Below are 19,466 nucleotides of genomic sequence, written 5' to 3'. Positions count from 1 at the left end.
TATGTCCCTGATGATGACTTCAGATTGAAGTCGAAATATCGACCAAAATTAAAATTTATGAATATAAAACAAACCAAAAGGAAGTTTTATTCATTAACCGCGGCCTTTCAGCTCAACTAATATACATAATTAATTAAACAAAAGTGGGGATAGGACACCACACTGCGAACTGTTGCACCCCTTGTTTAATTCTTTATGGTTTTGATATACTATGACTGTCACTTACCGGGATCGGCGAGGTAGAAAATTATTTAGTTGTAATTAGTGCCTGTGAGGTCAAAAAGGACTCTCCACTGGTATAAGGTGCTTGCGACTAGTCACAGGTTCATTCTTTCTCAGGGACGTGTGTATGTTCCTTCACCAACAGCAACACAACCTAACCTAAGACAAACATCGGGTTTAAAAATGTGTATCGGACATGGCTGCCTCTTTTAATGAAAGTCTTTATTTACCACCTTACTTACCATTCTATTCGTTATTTTATTTTCAAGTTAAAATACTAATTCGACATTTTTTGTCTATTTTACACTTTTATTAATCATTTCTTCGTTTTGGTTTTTTTATTTGTATTACTTTTCTTTTGTTATGTTTACGTCATTCTCGTTTAGTAATTTTTAACTAACTTTTTTTGTTGGTATGCAGTTATTGTAATTACAATAGACACGTCTTATCGTTTTTTTGGTTGTTTTGTATTTGTAACTGAAAACTAAAAGTTGCATACATACTTGTTGTTGTTGTTAATATAAAGGCTTTTTTATTTGCAGTTCTTCCCATTCATCACATTAATTGTAAAGTACAAATCCATACATACACACATATATTTGTATATATGAACATATTTATTGTTTGTTAATTAGCAAATTCGCATTTTTTGCTCTGACCAATTGATGCTACTTCGTTTCTTCCTCGCTAAATAACTTTCTCAAGCTATCAAATTATTTTGCAAAGTTTCATATCTTCCTTCTGCTACCACTTTGGCTATTTGCCTGTGTTTAAGGCCATTACTAGGTAGGTAATTTATTTAAGAATTAATACATACGGGTATAAGTTACATACATATATATGTATGGTGTACATACATGTGTATGCCGATATAATTCAAGAACTATTTTATTTGATCCTCTTTTGCTTTTTGTTGTTTATTTCATATAATTTTTTATTGTTGTTGGTGTTGATTTGATTTGGTGATTAAATTCTTCTCTATAGTGAATGCACGCGTGTGTGAGTGTTGAAGGAGTGAATAAGTGAGTGAGTAACTGGGCAAGTGAGTGAATTTAGTCAGTGAGTGACTTTTGGCGTGGGTGACGGCGAAGTGAGTGAATAACGATTTCATGCGTTTAATGCGGTTTTATGCATTTGAAAAAAAAAAAAACAACTTTCTCAACTGAACATCAAACTTCGATCACACTGAAATTTTCCAAAAAAGTATGTAGTATTAAACTCGTAAAAATGTGATTCCGCTTAATATAGTTGAACTGAACAGTTTTGGTTAAAATATATCGTCGGATGAACATCTTAAGGTGTGGCTGTCAGCTCGTCTACCGAATTTTGCTTCTTCTAAGCGGTGGATGTAGAAAGGGCGTGTACGCTCCTACCGGCGGACACGGTGGGGAGGCGAAAGGCGTGCATTTACTCAGATAGTCAAGCGGCGCTTATGGCGCTTGACTTCCCCACCACATCATCAGAAGCCGCAAGAGGTCGCTTCAAACCGCAGCTAACTTCGTAAACATAGCTCTCACGTGTGTACCCGATTACAGAAACATCGTAGACAACGAGAAAGCAGAGGAATTTGCAAGGGCAGGGGTACTGCTGGAGGCTGCCAATGCGGTCGGGATGCATCATCTTCTAACATCAATAAAAAAAAACTTACATAGCAGATTCGAGGAGTTAGTAGTCTTCAATGGGTACTCCTCGCACAACTACAAGATAACAAAGCAAGCCTGCCCAAATTACGATAGTAGGAGAACAGGCCGACCAACCACGCTAAAGCAGCCTTTGGTGCCAGGAGAAATGTGCATTGAAATGGCGTCCCGTGCGTTACTAAGACCGGGGTCTTTAGTGTTCGGGCAGCACTGCAACCAATCACCGGTTGGGTAGTTGTCACCCTATTGAACCTATCGGTCCCAAATAAGGATTTGTTAGAATAAGCCCTCCAAGATCGTATAAATCCTATCTGAATGTGTCCATGTTTTTAAACTTATCTTGAAATTGTCCACAAGGGTATTAGAACTTTGATTGGATAACGGTAGTACGCTATGGCTTAAGGGAATCGAGACGTACATATGAGGTATTCCATCCCATTTCGACCAATTTTGAACCCGACCCCTTTAGAATTGGCTGAAAGTTTTTCTCCTTTTTCTAGCTTACGAAAGACGTTTTTCAGAATTTTTTCAAATTTTTTCATCCAACTCAAAAAAAGTTATGAATTTAAAAAAAAAACACCGTTTTTGTTTTCAAAATGCTATAACTTTTTCCAAAATTGACTGTTTGGGATCTTTTTTTTTTTAAATTTGTTTTTAAATGTGCTTTTCGGAAAAAATACAAAAAAATTTTTAAAGGTTTTTTTTTGTAATTTTTCCGTTTTTCGAGATTTTTCGAATTTCATAAAAAACTACAATCAATTCTGTAATCATCCCCACTAATCCCGGAGTGGGGCCGATATATATTTTTTTTATTTAATTGAAAAAAAAACTTTAAACATTTTTTTGTATTTTTTCCGAAAAGTATATTTAAAAACAAATTTGTAAAAAAAAGATCCCAAACGGTCAATTTTTGAAAAAGTTATAGCATTTTGAAAAAACACCGTTTTTTTTGTAAATTCATAACTTTTTTTGAGTTGGATGAAAAAATTTGAAAAAATTCTGAAAAACGTCTTTCGTAAGCTAGAAAAAGAAGAAAAACTTTCAGCCAATTCTAAAGGGGTCGGGTTCAAAATTGGTCGAAATGGGATGGAATACCCCATATGTACGTCTCGATTCCCTTAAGCCATAGCGTAAAATTGGTCGAAATAGGATGGAGTACCCCATATATAGACTCAGCATCGAAAAAAGTTAGGATTGAGCCATGTCCGTCCGCCCGTTCGGCCGTCAAGGCGATAAAAAATTAAAATAAATGCAAAGCGCGATAATCTCCGAAGAAATTTTAGGCCGAACTACTTTTCAACGGAAGGGGATCTACATGTTTTATGCCGACTCCGAACGGCATCTGCAAGGCAGATGAGTTTTCACTGAAAGCTTTTCATGGCAGAAATACACTCGGAGCGCTTGCCAAACACTGCCGAGGGACGACCCCGCTTAGAAAAAGTGTCTTCTAATGGAAAACCTTATTTCTAAAATTTTGATGTTGCTTTGCCCGGGGTACGAACCCAGGGAATACGGTGTGGTAGGCGGAGCACGCTACCATCACACCACGGTGGCCCCGAAGATATAAAAAACCTAAGCAGCCTTTGCAGGCGTTGCCACGCCTGTTTCTCGAAATACTTAAATATTGCATTATCACAGAATTATATATAATTTTCAAACAATATTTGATATATTAGAAGTGAGGAAGGTTACAAACCTCCTGCGCATTTTTTGCAGAAGTCTTAGTCGGGGTCGGGAGAAGTAGTATGCCGAATTTCATTACAATACATTTCCTTAAATTAAAGTTATTGCTTTAAGTAGTTTAATCGGATTTTATTTGTAATCTTATTTGGATAAACCAGTTTTAGGCTATTTAAATAATAAAATTATTGCACAAAAAAAAAAAAAAAAAAACATGTGAGGATGATCCCTCGGACGGATAGGACGCGAGACCCTAACAGCGAGCAAGTCGGTAGTGGCTACCGAAAAAATTGGTAGACGCTACCAATTTTTTTTTTGTGGAACAACGCTCTCTCGAAGGCATTTATCTATCTTCTACGCCAAATAAAAATTTACTTTAGTTTTTAATCAGTGAAACGTTGGCAAGGAGATTCTAAGGTACAATTCTTGCTGGAATTATTCTCCCTGATATCTCTGGTTCCTAACCAGAATAAGTACAGAAAATGTTAGTAGCTTAAACAGACCCACAAAGGGGTTAAAGCACTTGCTTAAAATTAGTTTGAAGAACAACTCCTACAAAACAAAATATTTCAGTTGCCAATTCTACCTTGTTTGATTTGCCTGGACTAACATACTTGAGAATCATGGCATTCTCAACAAAAAGGGCATTTTTGTTATCTCAAAAACTTGCACTCGAGAGCAATTCTCTAATTGGACTCAAATGTAAGATTTAACATTTTATTTCAATTTTTTCCAAAAATTTGTTTATTGATAATTTGAAAAATTTGTGTGAAATATTAAAAATATCAATTCAAATTATCAAATAAAAAAAATTTACAAAACCAAAATTTGACAAAGAGAAGAAAGATAGCACAAAGCAAGTCGCTGAGCACAAGAAACTCGGTTTTCCTCCAAAAAAAAATTGTGTGTAAACAACGACCAACGGATGTTTTTGTTGGATATTAGCTCAAGAACTATAAATTTTAAAAAATTTTCCTAAAGGTGAATTGAATATTTCTCGAAGGATGGAGAAATATTTTTTCGATGTTTGTTGGAAATCTCACTACTAATGAATTGCTAAGTACGACTAAAATCCGATCTTCAGCTGAGAAATTCTCTTCCGTTTGATGCTGCTCCAAATGGGTTAAATGCCATGCATTGTAGTTATATAAATAGGTGTATAGGCGGGAAGGTTTATTCCGATAATACATATACATATAAACATTCAATACGAGTATAAATAGTACATATGTATATATATATAGTAGACGATTACAAGTGTTATTGAGTGTTGGGTATACGGATATATAAGTTGTTTGTTTTTTTTTTTTGATTTTATGGTATTCTATTTTTTAATTTTTGTTCTTCTTTGCTAACACTAATCATATTTTATTTGCTACACATTCAAAAATTTGCTATATACTTTGTATGAACTTATTGTTGTTTTCTCATTGTTTTGCTTATTGTTTTCTGGTTTACCATAGTTATTTGTTTGCAGCTGTAAGTTGCTGCCACCACAATATGCAGCGCAGTTTATGGGGCGGCAATACTGGCAGTAAGTATTTGTTTATGTTAATCATCACTTATACGGAAACGGTCTTTCATTTTAAGCACGGTATCCACATCATAAGAAATGCTCAAGACAATTTTTTTATATATTTCTTGTGTGAAAAATAGAGCAGCTAAGCAATTTTAACATTTCCTTTATCTCTCCCTTCTGTATGAAGCGCCGTCACATCCGTGCAAGACACGAAATTATTCAAGGGGTTGTGTAGCGCAATATATAGCTTCTCCAACCCAATTGTCAACCTCACCTTCGAGCGGCGAATCCCGTTTGACTTACAGACGAGGCTCTGGCGACCCCAAGCTCCTAATAGCACTTGGGGGTGAGCAGGGAGGGATGGCCTGAAGGTTTAAAGTGGGCATATAAATCGTTCCGGAGATGGTCGGGCCAGCACCTTAATGGTGCTGTGTTACCGGAGCGTACCGGATTGTATCCGGCAAAGGACCATCACATCGATAACACTCTTCAAATCCTTCGGGGATGAACCTTAGCGTTATAACAACAACAACAACACGAAGGTAATATTCAGCAATGCATTAGAAGAAAATTTGTTAAATTTAACATATTCGGATTGAAAATGCACTCAAGTTACAGGGAATATACTTAGCTGGAGAAAAAGAAAACACTTGTGCTCTAACCGAATTGAAAATTCCATAAAAAAACTGGAGCTTAGGATTTCTTCTCGAACACAAGCGAAATCGAGAGCTCGGCTTCTCGCGAGATTCTCGACATTCAATCAAGTGCATTGGCTGTATTCCGAGAATTCCTGCGTTTTGTACTTGTGGTTTTGTGGAAATTTGCTCTAGAATAAATTGTTAGCTCTATATAAAACTCGCAGTGCAGCGATTCAATTGAATGTCTATAAGCTCGCGAGCTTTGCGAGTATTTCGATATTCGAGAATCTTGCGGGAAGCCGAGACAAGCGAGAACCTTATTATCGAACAAACTCGAGATTTCGTAAGCTCTAAAAAAATATAAACATAGTCACGGGTTTCCCTGGTCCTTACAGGGTGGGTCATTGCTCAATAATTAATGAGACGCACACATTTTTCTTGACGAAAAGCGGGTTCACCTGTGCACATTGAGAAAAAGTTAGCAGATAGCGTTTAAGTTTTCTGGAGAGGTGAATACTACTTATTTGACAAATGAAAATTTTCTTGAGCATTTCTTGAGCGTTTTTTTTTTGTATGGCATTCTTCACGTTCTTGGGATGTATGTCGCGCTTTACATATAAATCGACTTGCAGTAACATGAAAAATCGGTAATAATTTACAGCAGCGGCGAAGAATTTTGAGTAGTTCAAAAGATAATAACGAAAATGACATTCGGGTCCCTCCGAAACCACGGATGAGATCCATAGTATTTTTGCGCAGAACACCTTTCTATATAAGTCGTCAAACAAATTTTGGTAACACTATGGATACATTAAGTCTATTTGAGGTCTTTATTGACCTGCCAGTTGAACCTAACCTAACCTACATTGGAGGCCTTCTGTCGCGCTTATACAAAATTACGCTGGCCGGCTCACCAATAGTGTGGAATCAAATTTATATCTGTGCAAAATCCGTTTGTATACAATTTTTCTCTTTGTGCACAACATTACAAACACCACATAAAAATTGCCATCTTCAAAACCAAATATCTTCTGACAGAGTCTAAAATTCTCTTTTCCGCCTTTGGATTATTGTTGTCCCGGTCAATACGCGTCGTTTGATACTCCCGCGGACACGTTTCAGCAGTTGACCTGAAATTATTACCCTAAAATTACCGTTTATTTCGGATTGCATCAATTATATGCTCCTTTTGTTATTCCCAACCCGGCGCTCCGCTAAAGTAAACTAATTTTCTTTACTTCTATATCCTCCCTCTACACAGTTTTCATGCCAATTAAGTTGCTTTATTCTCCCTTTTAAAGCGAATTTCTTTATCAATTTTAAATATACTTGTATACAAAAAAATTACTTCTCGAATATAAGTTCACCGGTCAGTAATGGATTCATATATGTTTGCGTATCATAACCCGCCCGCTTTCGTGCTGCTGCATTACCTCCCCCGCCCCTTCTATCAATATGCGTATAATACACTGGACGTTTGTCTTCACGCGAATTCAGCACTAATGGTATTGGTAGTTGTGTGTACGGTTCCTGCACGACGGATAAAATGGGAGGATTCATTGGCGGTGTTTCTACTACAAATGGTTCAGGTTCGTAATCGTTGTTATTATCTAGATTGCTGTTCTCAACGACGGGAACATTCTTACGATGATTTTTGCGTGATGTATGTCTATGATGATAGTTGTTGTTGTTGTAATGCTTACGATGCGTTTTACGTTTGCCATGTCCATTGTTGGTATTGGCGGCGTTAGCTGTTGCCATTGCTGTCGCTGATGATGATGAAGTGGCTAATGCTGATGCGGGGGCTAATACGGGAATGGGCCCTTGCGCCGTATCCAATATGGGTATGCGTGGTTCAATGCTATCGACTATGGGACGCGATGGATCAAATAGGTAGGTGCCGTTTGTTGGTGTGATCGCTTTACGTATGGGATCATTTGGATTTGCTTGTATTATTGTCGCTGTAGCAAAGACTTCTTGAAATTTATTACCAGCAGCTAGTTGTTGTAAATGAAAATGCTGTTTTTGTAGATATTGTTGTCGTTGTTGCTGTAGCTGATTGAGTATGCGATATTGTTCGAGTATGTGTTTATAGAATTGCTCGGCGGTGACCTCTGATGAATTGAGTAAACGTATGGCGATTTTTTCTGGTATCACAACTTTGTCTGGAAGAGAAAAAAAAGGAAATTAAATGTCTAATAATTAACTCAAGCCATTATGTTTTATTCTAATGAGTTTATGGATTCTTGGATGGTATTCTATCTCAAGGTCATAAAAATAGTTTACTTGTGTAAATTAACTACTGTTATTATATTTTTTGTTTATAATTGAAAACTTCTCCGTGTCCTTGCACAGTTGGCGCCACGGAGGGCAAATAATAATTGGTAAATCGGAATACAAAGCAATATATTAGACAATCAAACCACCGCTGTGGTAGCCAAATGGTATGCGTGGAAGGCCTAAAGGATAAGTTCGATGGGGATTTGGCAATCCTCGAAATGGTTCAATCTGCTCAGCTATGTCAATTAAAAAAACAACATCAATTATGAATAAAATTATAATAATATAAAAAAAATTTGACGTGATTTACCTCCGAGGAGATTTAGGCCGAGCTTTTCAAATTTGCTCGTGTTGCTTTTAATTTTCTCTACATATTGGCGAAATGGGCCTTTATGTTTTCAGCCGCACGGCCGCTGCGACGCAGATGAATTTTCCCAGACCAACTTTTAATGGAAGAAATACAATCGGAGTTTTTGCGTCTAATTAATAAAACTTCTATCTAAATTGTCGATGTTGCATGGCCCGTGACTTACGGTATGGTAGGCGGAGCACGCTACCATCACACCATTACGGCCGGCATAATAATTATCACAAAATAACGCACGTTGTTTAATCAAAAACCAACCAGTAATACGCAAAGATATTCAGACCACTTGAAAATATGGGTATCGGTGCATATATAACCTTGGAATTGTTTGGTGTCGATTGAAATACTCTAAAGTCTTCGTCCATTCGCTGCCCTATCTTTATGGATGCGGCAAGTTCGTACAGCGCGTATTTATACTTCCTTCGATTATCGCCGTCACCATCATGCAGTGCAGCATAAATCTTCCTGAAAAGAGCAATCTCATATTGCCTCAACATCGTCCATGATTCCGAGCCAGACATCAAGATAGGTGTGATGAGCGACTTGCAGAGCGTAATTTTTGTTCGTCCAGAGAGGACTTTGCTTGTAGATTGCCTACTTAGTTCATTGACATTGTTTTTGCTGTTAATATTGGTTACCAGATAAACAAAGTACTTCACAGTTTCGAATTTATATCCGTCAACAGTGCCATGGCAGCCAAGGCGCGGATGCACCAATTTTTTCTGGAATGACATCATGTACTCATTTACCAATATTTACGTCCCATATAAAACAATGATCCCACAATTTCAATAGACGCATATACACCGGAAAAATTCTATTCCTCATCAATGATAAAGAATAAAATCAAGGTGACTAGATGGATTCACCATCTCAAGTATGGCATCGTTTAGCTTACTAGAGTTGAAAATTATAGGATGCAAAAAATCTACTTAGATACCTTGAACAAAGTCGCTAAATGGTTGTGGAATCACAAATAAAATTTACCATCACATTTCCGGTTCTATGATATTACAAAACCAGCAATTTTAAAATGTAACTGTCAAAGGGACTGATCAATTTTCACCGTATGGAGGCCATGGTGGTAGGCCAGTAATGGTGGCCGTTTTGGGGGAATCCACTCATTCACATGTGAACCTTGAGAACATGCTTTCGTTGAATTTGGCATAGTTTCGGGATTTTTCGGATAGTTTAATGACTGTTTCGGGAATTTTTTTCGGGATCGTTTCGGGGGTTTTATTACGGATAATTTCTATAGGCTCAATATTCTTTCGGTAATGCCTCGGCATAATACGGGGCCATTTTAAGGTTACTTGGGGATCAATTATGGACTATTCCGGGCTTATTTCAAAATTATTATGTCATTGTGACGAGAAGTTTTGCCATTTTAGCTTTTTTCAAGCTATATTTAGCCTTTTTTTCCTCCGTTAAGCCTGAAAAATTACGATTTAGCTTTAAGCTTTTTTTAAACTTCTTCAGAAATTTGTTTAGCTCTTGTTAGCTTTTTTATACTCAGTTGAGCAGAGCTCACAGAGTATATTAACTTTGATTGGATAACGGTTGGTTGTACAGGTATAAAGGAATCGAGATAGATATGGACTTCCATATATCAAAATCATCAGTATCGAAAAAAAATTCGATTGAGCCATGTCCGTCCGTCCGTCCGTCTGTCCGTTAACACGATAACTTGAGTAAATTTTGAGGTATCTTGATGAAATTTGGTATGTAGGTTCCTGGGCACTCAGATCGCTATTTAAAATGAACGATATCGGACAATAACCATGCCCACTTTTTCGATATCGAAAATTTCGAAAAATCGAAAAAGTGCGATAATTCATTACCAAATACGGATTAAGCGATGAAACTTGGTAGGTGAGTTGAACTTATAACGCAGAATAGAAAACTAGTAAAATTTTGGACAATGGGCCACTTTTAAAGGAAGGTAATTTAGAAGTTTTGCAAGCTGTAATTTGGCAGTCGTTGAAGATATCATGATGAAATTTATGTCTGCTTAAATAAAAATTAGCAAAATCGGAGAACGACCACGCCCACTTTTTGAAAAAAAAATTTTTTTAATTCAAATTTTAAAAGAAAAGTTAATATCTTTACCGTATATAAGTAAATTATGTCAACATTCAATTCCAGTAATGATATGGTGCAACAAAAAAAAAAAAATAAAAGAAAATTTCAAAATGGGCGTGGCTCCGCCCTTTTTCATTTAACTTGTCTAGGATACTTCGAACAAAAATTTACCAATCCTTGGTAGAGGCTTAGATTCTAGGACGAAAACTGTTTTCTGTGAAAAAGGGAGAAATCGGTTGAAGCCACGCCCAGTTTTTATACACAGTCGACCGTCTGCCCTTCCGCCCGGCAAAACTTGAGCAAAAATCGATATATCTTTACTAAACTCAGTTCACGTACTTATCTGAACTCACTTTGTATTGGTGTAAAAAATGGCCGAAATCCGACTATGATCACGCCCACTTTTTCGATATCGAAAATTACGAAAAATGAAAAAAATGCCATAATTATATACCAACTACGAAAAAAGGGATGAAACATGGTAATTGTTTTGGTCTATTGACGCAAAATATAACTTTAGCAAAAAAACTTGGTAAAATGAGTGTGACACCTACCATATTAAGTAGAAGAAAACGAAAAAGTTTTGCAGGGCGAAATCAAAAGCCCTTGGAATCTTGGAAGGAATACTGCTCGTGGTATTACATATATAAATAAATTAGCGGTACCCGACCGATGACGGTCTGGATCACCCTGGTCCACATTTTGGTCGATATCTCGAAAACGCCTTCACATATACAACTAAGGGCCACTCCCTTTTAAAACCCTCATTAATACCTTTAATTTGATACCCATATCGTACAAACACATTCTAGAGTCACCCCTGGTCCACGTTTATGGCGATACCTCGAAAAGGCGTCCACATATAGAACTAAGGCCCACTCCCTTTTAAAATACTCATTAACACCTTTCATTTGATACCCATATAGTACAAATAAATTCTAGAGTCACCCCTGGTCCATCTTTATGGCGATATCTCGAAAAGGCGTCCACATATAGAACTAAGGCCCACTCCCTTTTAAAATACTCATTAACACCTTTCATTTGATACCCATATCGTACAAAAAAATTCTAGAGTCACCCCTAGCACACCTCTATGGCGTTATCTCGAAAAGGCATACACCTATAGAACTAAGGCCCACTCCCTTTTAAAATACTCATTAACACCTTTCATTTGATACCCATATCGTACAAACAAATTCTAGAGTCACCCCTGGTCCACCTTTATGGCGATATCTCGAAAAGGCGTCCACCTATAGAACTAAGGCCCACGCCCTTTTAAAATACTCATTAACACCTTTCACTTGATACCCATATCGTACAAACAAATTCTAGAGTCACCCCTGGTCCACCTTTATGGCGATATCTGGAAAGGGCGTCCACCTATAGAACTAAGGCCCACGCCCTTTTAAAATACTCATTAACACCTTTCATTTGATACCCATATTGTACAAACGCATTCTAGAGTCGCTCCTGGTCCACGTTTATGGCGATATCCCGAAAAGGCGTCCACCCATAGAACTAAGGCCCACTCCCTTTTAAAACATTTATTAACACCTTTCGTTTGATACCCATATTGTACAAGCGCATTCTAGAGTCCACCCTGGTCCACTTTTATAACGATATTCCGAAAAGGCGTCCACCTATAGAACTAAGGCCCACTCTCTTTTAAAATACTCATTAACACCTTTCATTTGATACTCATATCGTACAAACCAATTCTAGAGTCACCCCTGGTCCATCTTTATGGCGATAGCTCGAAAAGGCGTCCATCTATAGAACTTAGGCCCACGCCCTCTTAAAATACTCATTAGCACCTTTCACTTGATACTCATATCGTACAAACCAATTCTAGAGTCACCCCTGGTCCATCTTTGTGGCGATATCTCGAAAAGGCGTCCATCTATAGAACTTAGGCCCACGCCCTTTTAAAATACTCATTGATACCTTTCATTTGATACCTATATCGTACAAAATAAATTCTAGAGTCACCCCTGGTCCACGTTTATGGCGATATCCCGAAAAGGCGTCCACCCATAGAACTAAGGCCCACTCCCTTTTAAAACACTTATTAACACCTTTTGTTTGATACCCGTATTGTACAAGCGCATTCTAGAGTCAACCCTGGTCCACTTTTATAACGATATTCCGAAAAGGTGTCCACCTATAGAACTAAGACCCACTCCTTTTTAAAATACTCATTAACATTCAGTACACTGCTCAAGGTCAACTCAAACATTTTTCCGACAAGCTTATGCTTGGTTCTGACTTTATCAAATTTGACCACGGACTGGGCCATATCAATGAAAACGACTTGTTATACAGCGTCAAATTTTTAACTAAATCGACTAAACTGATATTAAAACTTCATTTACTTACATGTTGGCGTTTTATTTCCGTTTGCCAACTGGCGTCCCAACAACAATTCCACATTTTCATTAGGTCAAAATAAATGACTTCGAAACTGCGTTAAAGCGACTCCCTGGTAATTTGGTGATAAATGCGTTCCATTATATCACTTATCTGATTCGAAATCGATAAATTAGTGTTTAATATTTCCCCTTGTTTCACCCGATGTGGCATTATTTGATGATGGGACGTCAGCTTGAAAACGAAGGCAAACTTTATATCGAATTTGCAAAGACATTGGGCAGTTTCTGCTTTCAGTAATTGGCTAATTTAACTGTCACATTGTAGTCGAGACGGAAGGCAAACTCATTTGGCGTTGTATGACAAGCTTTGTCCTGGTGAAAATCAAGCATAAGTAATAAAGCCATAGTGTGTAAACCAACGGGAAATAACAAAGAGGATTAGTGAAATAATTGAACACAAAATTTTAGCGTGGTTTGGACCATGCTCTGCCTTATCTACTTTGACTCAGTAATGTGACATAATGAAAACGATTTTGACCCCAACTGACAAGCGGGTCTAATTGAGGGAGTTTTTGATGCCAGCCATTTTGATCTAATAGAAACCAAGCATTAGTTCTTCTCTTTTTAGAGATATGAGCGATTTTATTTCTTATTCTTTTTTATTTCTTCCAAGTTGATTGAGAAGTCTACCAAACATACATACACCGTAAGTTGCCCCCTCCTTTGCGAACTGCTTGGCATTTTCGTTACCTTCTATCCCTTTATTAGGCTTGTTTGCACTTCAGGACACTCCTTGATGGGCTTATTACCTAAATGGCCGCCTGAATATTAATACATATATATTGTAACGAATTTAGTGAAACTCCGCTTATTTTACACCTTCTGCTAACGTTCGTATCGTTAAATTGTTGAATAAATAACTCCAATATTCAATAGTGCAAAATGGTCTTTATTAGACTACTTTGAAAATACTTCACAATAACATTTATACTTCGCAACCAATAGCGTGCTTAAATCAAACTGATTCTGGCTTATCCATATTTCACTCCTTTTATACTCTCTGCTGTCTCGTTCGCATACTTCTAGGCGTTTCTTCTTCTAGAATTTACTACTTAGTTACCAGCTATAAACTTACCAGCTATAACCTCAGATGCACGTTTATAGCTTCTCGCATAGCAATACGCGCGTGTATATGTGAGTAATACTTCCACCGATGATTGCATAATTTTGTGAGTATCTCAGATATATGCATGTGTTTGTGCGTATCTCTCCGCTGCTTCTCCGCCCACTTTTTCGATATCGAAAATTACGAAAAATGAAAAAAATGCCATAATTATACACCAACTACAAAAAAAGGGATGAAACATGGTAATTGTATTGGTCTATTGACGCAAAATATAACTTTAGAAAAAAAACTTGGTAAAATGAGTGTGACACCTACCATATTAAGTAGAAGAAAATGAAAAAGTTTTGCAGGGCGAAATCAAAAGCCCTTGGAATCTTGGAAGGAATACTGTTCGTGGTATTACATATATAAATAAATTAGCGGTACCCGACCGATGACGGTCTGGATCACCTCGGTCCACATTTTGGTCGATATCTCGAAAACGCGTTCACATATACAACTAAGGGCCACTCCCTTTTAAAACCCTCATTAATACCTTTAATTTGATACCCATATCGTACAAACACATTCTAGAGTCACCCCTGGTCCACGTTTATGGCGATATCTCGAAAAGGCGTCCACATATAGAACTAAGGCCCACTCCCTTTTAAAATACTCATTAACACCTTTCATTTGATACCCGTATCGTACAAACAAATTCTAGAGTCACCCCTGGTCCACCTTTACGGCGATATCTCGAAAAGGCGTCCACCTATAGAACTAAGGCCCACGCCCTTTTAAAATACTCATTAACGCCTTTCACTTGATACCTATATCGTACAAACAAATTCTAGAGTCACCTCTGGTCCACCTTTATGGCGATATCTCGAAAGGGCGTCCACCTATAGAACTAAGGCCCACGCCCTTTTATAATACTCATTAACACCTTTCATTTGATACCCATATTGTACAAACGCATTCTAGAGTCGCCCCTGGTCCACGTTTATGGTGATATCCCGAAAAGGCGTCCACACATAGAACTAAGGCCTACTCCCTTTTAAAACACTTATTAACACCTTTCGTTTGATACCCATATTGTACAAGAGCATTCTAGAGTCAACCCTGGTTCACTTTTATAACGATATTCCGAAAAGGCGTCCACCTATAGAACTAAGGCCCACTCCCTTTTAAAATACTCATTAACACCTTTAATTTGATACTCATATCGTACAAACCAATTCTAGAGTCACCCCTGGTCCATCTTTATGGCGATATCTCGAAAAGGCGTCCATCTATAGAGCTTAGGCCCACGCCCTCTTAAAATACTCATTAACACCTTTCGCTTGATACTCATATCGTACAAACCAATTCTAGAGTCACCCCTGGTCCATCTTTATCGCGATATCTCGAAAAGGCATCCATCTATAGAACTTAGGCCCACGCCCTTTTAAAATACTCATTAATACCTTTCATTTGATATCCATATCGTACAAAATAAATTCTAGAGTCACCCCTGGTCCACGTTTATGGCGATATCTCGAAAAAGCGTCCATCTATAGAACTTAGGCCCACGCCCTTTTAAAATACTCATTAATACCTTTCATTTGATACCCATATCGTACAAAATAAATTCTAGAGTCAGCCCTGGTCCACGTTTATGGCAATATTCCGAAAAGGCGTCCACCCATAGAACTAAGGCCCACTCCCTTTTAAAACACTTATTAACACCTTTTGTTTGATACCCATTTTGTACAAGCGCATTCTAGAGTCAACCCTGGTCCACTTTTATAACGATATTCCGAAAAGGCGTCCACCTATAGAACTAAGGCCCACTCCCTTTTAAAATACTCATTAACACCTTTCATTTGATACCCATATAGTACAAACAAATTCTAGAGTCACCTCTGGTCCACCTTTATGGCGATATCTCCAAAAGGCGTCCACCTATAGAACTAAGGCCCACGCCCTTTTAAAATACTCATTAACACCTTTCATTTGATACCCATATTGTACAAACGCATTCTAGAGTCGGCACTGGTCCACGTTTATGGCGATATCCCGAAAAGGCGTCCACCTACAGAACTAAGGATTACTCCCTTTTAAAACACTTATTAACACCTTTCGTTTGATACCCATATTGTACAAGCGCATTCTAGAGTCAACCCTGGCCCACTTTTATAACGATATTCCGAAAAGACGTCCACCTATAGAACTAAGGCCCACTCCCTTTTAAAATACTCATTAACACCTTTCATTTGATACCCATATAGTACAAACAAATTCTAGAGTCACCTTTGGTCCACCTTTATGGCGATATCTCGAAGACTCGTCCACATATAAAACTAAGGCCCACACCCTCTTAAAATACTCATTAACACCTTTCACTTGATACTCATATCGTACAAACCAATTCTAGAGTCACCCGTGGTCCATGTTTATGGCGATATCTCGAAAAGGCGCCCATCTATAGAACTTAGGCCCACGCCCCCTTTTAAAATACTCATTAATACCTTTAACTTGATACCCATATCGTACAAAATAAATTCTAGAGTCACCCCTGATCCACGTTTATGGCGATATACCGAAAAGGCGTCCACCCATAGAACTAAGGCCCACTCCCTTTTAAAACACTTATTAACACCTTTTGTTTGATACCCGTATTGTACAAGCGAATTCTAGAGTCAACCCTGGTCCACTTTTATAACAATATTCCGAAAAGGCGTCCACCTATAGAACTAAGGCCCACTCCCTTTTAAAATACTCATTAACACCTTTCATTTGATACCCATATAGTACAAACAAATTCTAGAGTCACCTCTGGTCCACCTTTATGGCGATATCTCGAAAAGGCGTCCACATATAGAACTAAGGCCCACGCCGTCTTAAAATACTCATTAACACCTTTCACTTGATACTCATATCGTACAAACCAATTCTAGAGTCACCCGTGGTCCATCTTTATGGCCATATCTCGAAAAGGCGTTCATCTATAGAACTTAGGCCCACGCCCTTTTAAAATACTCATTAATACCTTTCATTTGATACCCATATCGTACAAAATAAATTCTAGAGTCACCCCTGGTCCACGTTTATGGCGATATCCCTAAAAGGCGTCCACCCATAGAACTAAGGCCCACTCCCTTTTAAAACACTTATTAACACCTTTCGTTTGATACCCATATTGTACAAGCGCATTCTAGAGTCAACCCTGGTCCACTTTTATAACGATGTTCCGAAAAGGCGTCCGTCCACCTATAGAACTAAGGCCCACTCCCTTTTAAAATACTCATTAACACCTTTCACTTGATACTCATATCGTACAAACCAATTCTAGAGTCACCCCTGGTCCACCTTTATGGCGATATCTCGAAAAGGCGTCCACCTATAGAACTTAGGCCCACTCCCTTTTAAAATTATTATTAACAAATTTCATTTGATACCCATATTGTACAAACAAATTCTAGAGTCAGGCCTGGTCCACCTTTATGGCGATATCCCTTAATGGCGTCCATCTATAGAACTATGGCCCACTTCCTCTTAAAATACTCTTTAATACATTCCATTTGATATACATGTCATACAAACACATTCCAGGGTTACCCTATGTTCTGTTTACAACATGGTGATTTTCCCTTACTTTGTCTCCACAGCTCTCAACTGAGTATGTAATATTCGGTTACACCCGAACTTAGCCTTCCCTACTTGTTTTTGTAAAATTTTGGAAACTCTAGAGAACGAATTTAGTGTAGATGCAATTTAAGAATGCATGCTGATGAAATTGATATACTCGGCCTGAGTTCTACTTACTCCAAACTGGAAAAAGAAGCGGTAAAGATGGTAAACAAGTGCCTGCTGTCATGGAGCAAACAGTCAGTGCATAACCGCCTTGGCAACCACGCTAATTTTGAAATAGTAAAATACTTGATTTATTTGGGAACTGGCATTAACACTAACAACAACATCAGCTCTGAAATCCAGCGAAGAGTCACCCTTTGCTGGTTAGAAATTGAAAATTAAAGTCCTCTTTCGGCAAACGAAAATCATGCTTTATAAATCACGTATCGTACCCGTCCTAATATATGGTGCAGAAGCGTGGACCATGACAACATGAGATCAAGCGGCTCTGGGAGTGTTCGAGAGAAAAGTTATTTTGACCTAAGCATAACTTTATAAAAACTTGACTACGTTCTGTCTTCGGGCAAATATGCATGCATCTTTCTAGCTGATCGCCAGACAACCAAAAGGAAATGGAAAACGTGACGCAGCTCAACCTTTTTTATATGTGCTTTCAAAATTCGCATGTTTTAAATGAAGTATTTAAGTATTTAGCCAACGAGGCAATTCTGCCAGAAAGCTAATTTAACAAAACGATTATTTTTTCTACATACGGTGAAAACAAAAAAACACAAATTTCATAAATAGTCCCAGTCAGTGTAGTTTGTGTGCATATTTTGTTTATCCAAATGTTTTGCGCTCTAATACCCATAATAATGACAGTGGGACACAAATAAATAAAGCGGAAAGAAAAAAAATTTATCAGTCCGCCTTTAATGAACGTCTTGGCATATACAATAATCATATGTCAACAAATGTGTTGTGCCAAACAATTAATCAAATAATTAACATTTTTTATTCTTATGAATTTTAAAACATACAGTCTGTATGGTCTAAAAGCACAAACATTCATCGACGCTATTTAGTCTAACAATTGTGCAATATTGTTGGACGTGAACTTTTTGTTGATTGAAATTAATTTTGTATATTAAAGTAAATAAAAATGTTTGTTTTGTTTGATGAATATATATTCTTATTCATTTAAATAAGGAACAAAAAAATTAAAATATTGTGACGAATATTACCATCTCTAAGGTTATTAAATAAAGGCACAACAGAAACATTAAGCAAGCTACATAAACACATTAAACATCATTTACCCACATACATACAAGGCAACGAAGAGATAACTCACATACAGATACAGTCATCGGTGGAAGTATTGCTCACATATACACGCGCATATGGCTATGCGAGAGGCTATAAACGTGTATCTGTAGTTTATAGCTGGTAGCGTATAGCTGGTAACCAAGTAGAAAATTCTAGCAGAAGAAACGCCTAGATATTTAGGCACAGAGTATAAAAGCAGTCAAAGCTGAGTAATATGGAATCAGTTTGATTTAAGCACGCTATCAGTTGTGAAGTTAAGTGTTATTATGAAGTACTTTCAAAGTAGGCTAATAAAGACCATTTTTGCATTATTGAATATTGGAGTTATTTGTTCAACAGTTTAGCTATTCGAACGTTAGCAGAAGATTTGGAATAAGCGGAATTTCACTAAATTCGTTACAATATTATATATCAGTACACTGCTCAAGGTCAACTCAAACATTTTTCCGACAAGCTTATTCTTGGTTCTGACTTGATCAAATTTGACCACGGACTGGGCCATATCAATGAAAACGACTTGTTATACAGCGTCAAATTTTTAACTAAATCGACCAAACTGATATTAAAACTTCATTTACTTACATGTTGGCGTTTTATTTCCGTTTGCCAACTGGCGTCCC

General features: G+C 37.5%; 1 protein-coding gene across 10 annotated transcripts in view; it reads right to left on the bottom strand.

The window, feature by feature from the left end:
* Positions 1-510: 510 nt before the first annotated feature.
* inaF-D overlaps positions 511-19,466 on the bottom strand; it is a 162,011-nt gene continuing 143,055 nt past the window's right edge. For 7 of the 10 annotated variants that reach the window (XM_067782883.1, XM_067782884.1, XM_067782876.1 and 4 more), the window contains one exon: positions 511-7,864. In XM_067782883.1, the coding sequence (XP_067638984.1) occupies positions 7,044-7,864 (821 nt within the window). In that variant the 3' untranslated portion in view covers positions 511-7,043. Of the gene's footprint in view, positions 7,865-13,932; positions 14,086-19,466 lie in introns of all 10 variants that reach the window. The other 3 variants (XM_067782881.1, XM_067782880.1, XR_010952899.1) reach the window with 2 other exon arrangements.

This window comes from Eurosta solidaginis, chromosome 4 (assembly GCF_040869045.1).
Source record: "Eurosta solidaginis isolate ZX-2024a chromosome 4, ASM4086904v1, whole genome shotgun sequence".
In the NCBI taxonomy this organism is placed as follows: Eukaryota; Metazoa; Arthropoda; class Insecta; order Diptera; family Tephritidae; genus Eurosta; species Eurosta solidaginis.
Note: the sequence above shows the minus strand (reverse complement) of the source record. Positions and strands in the feature narration are given on the sequence as shown.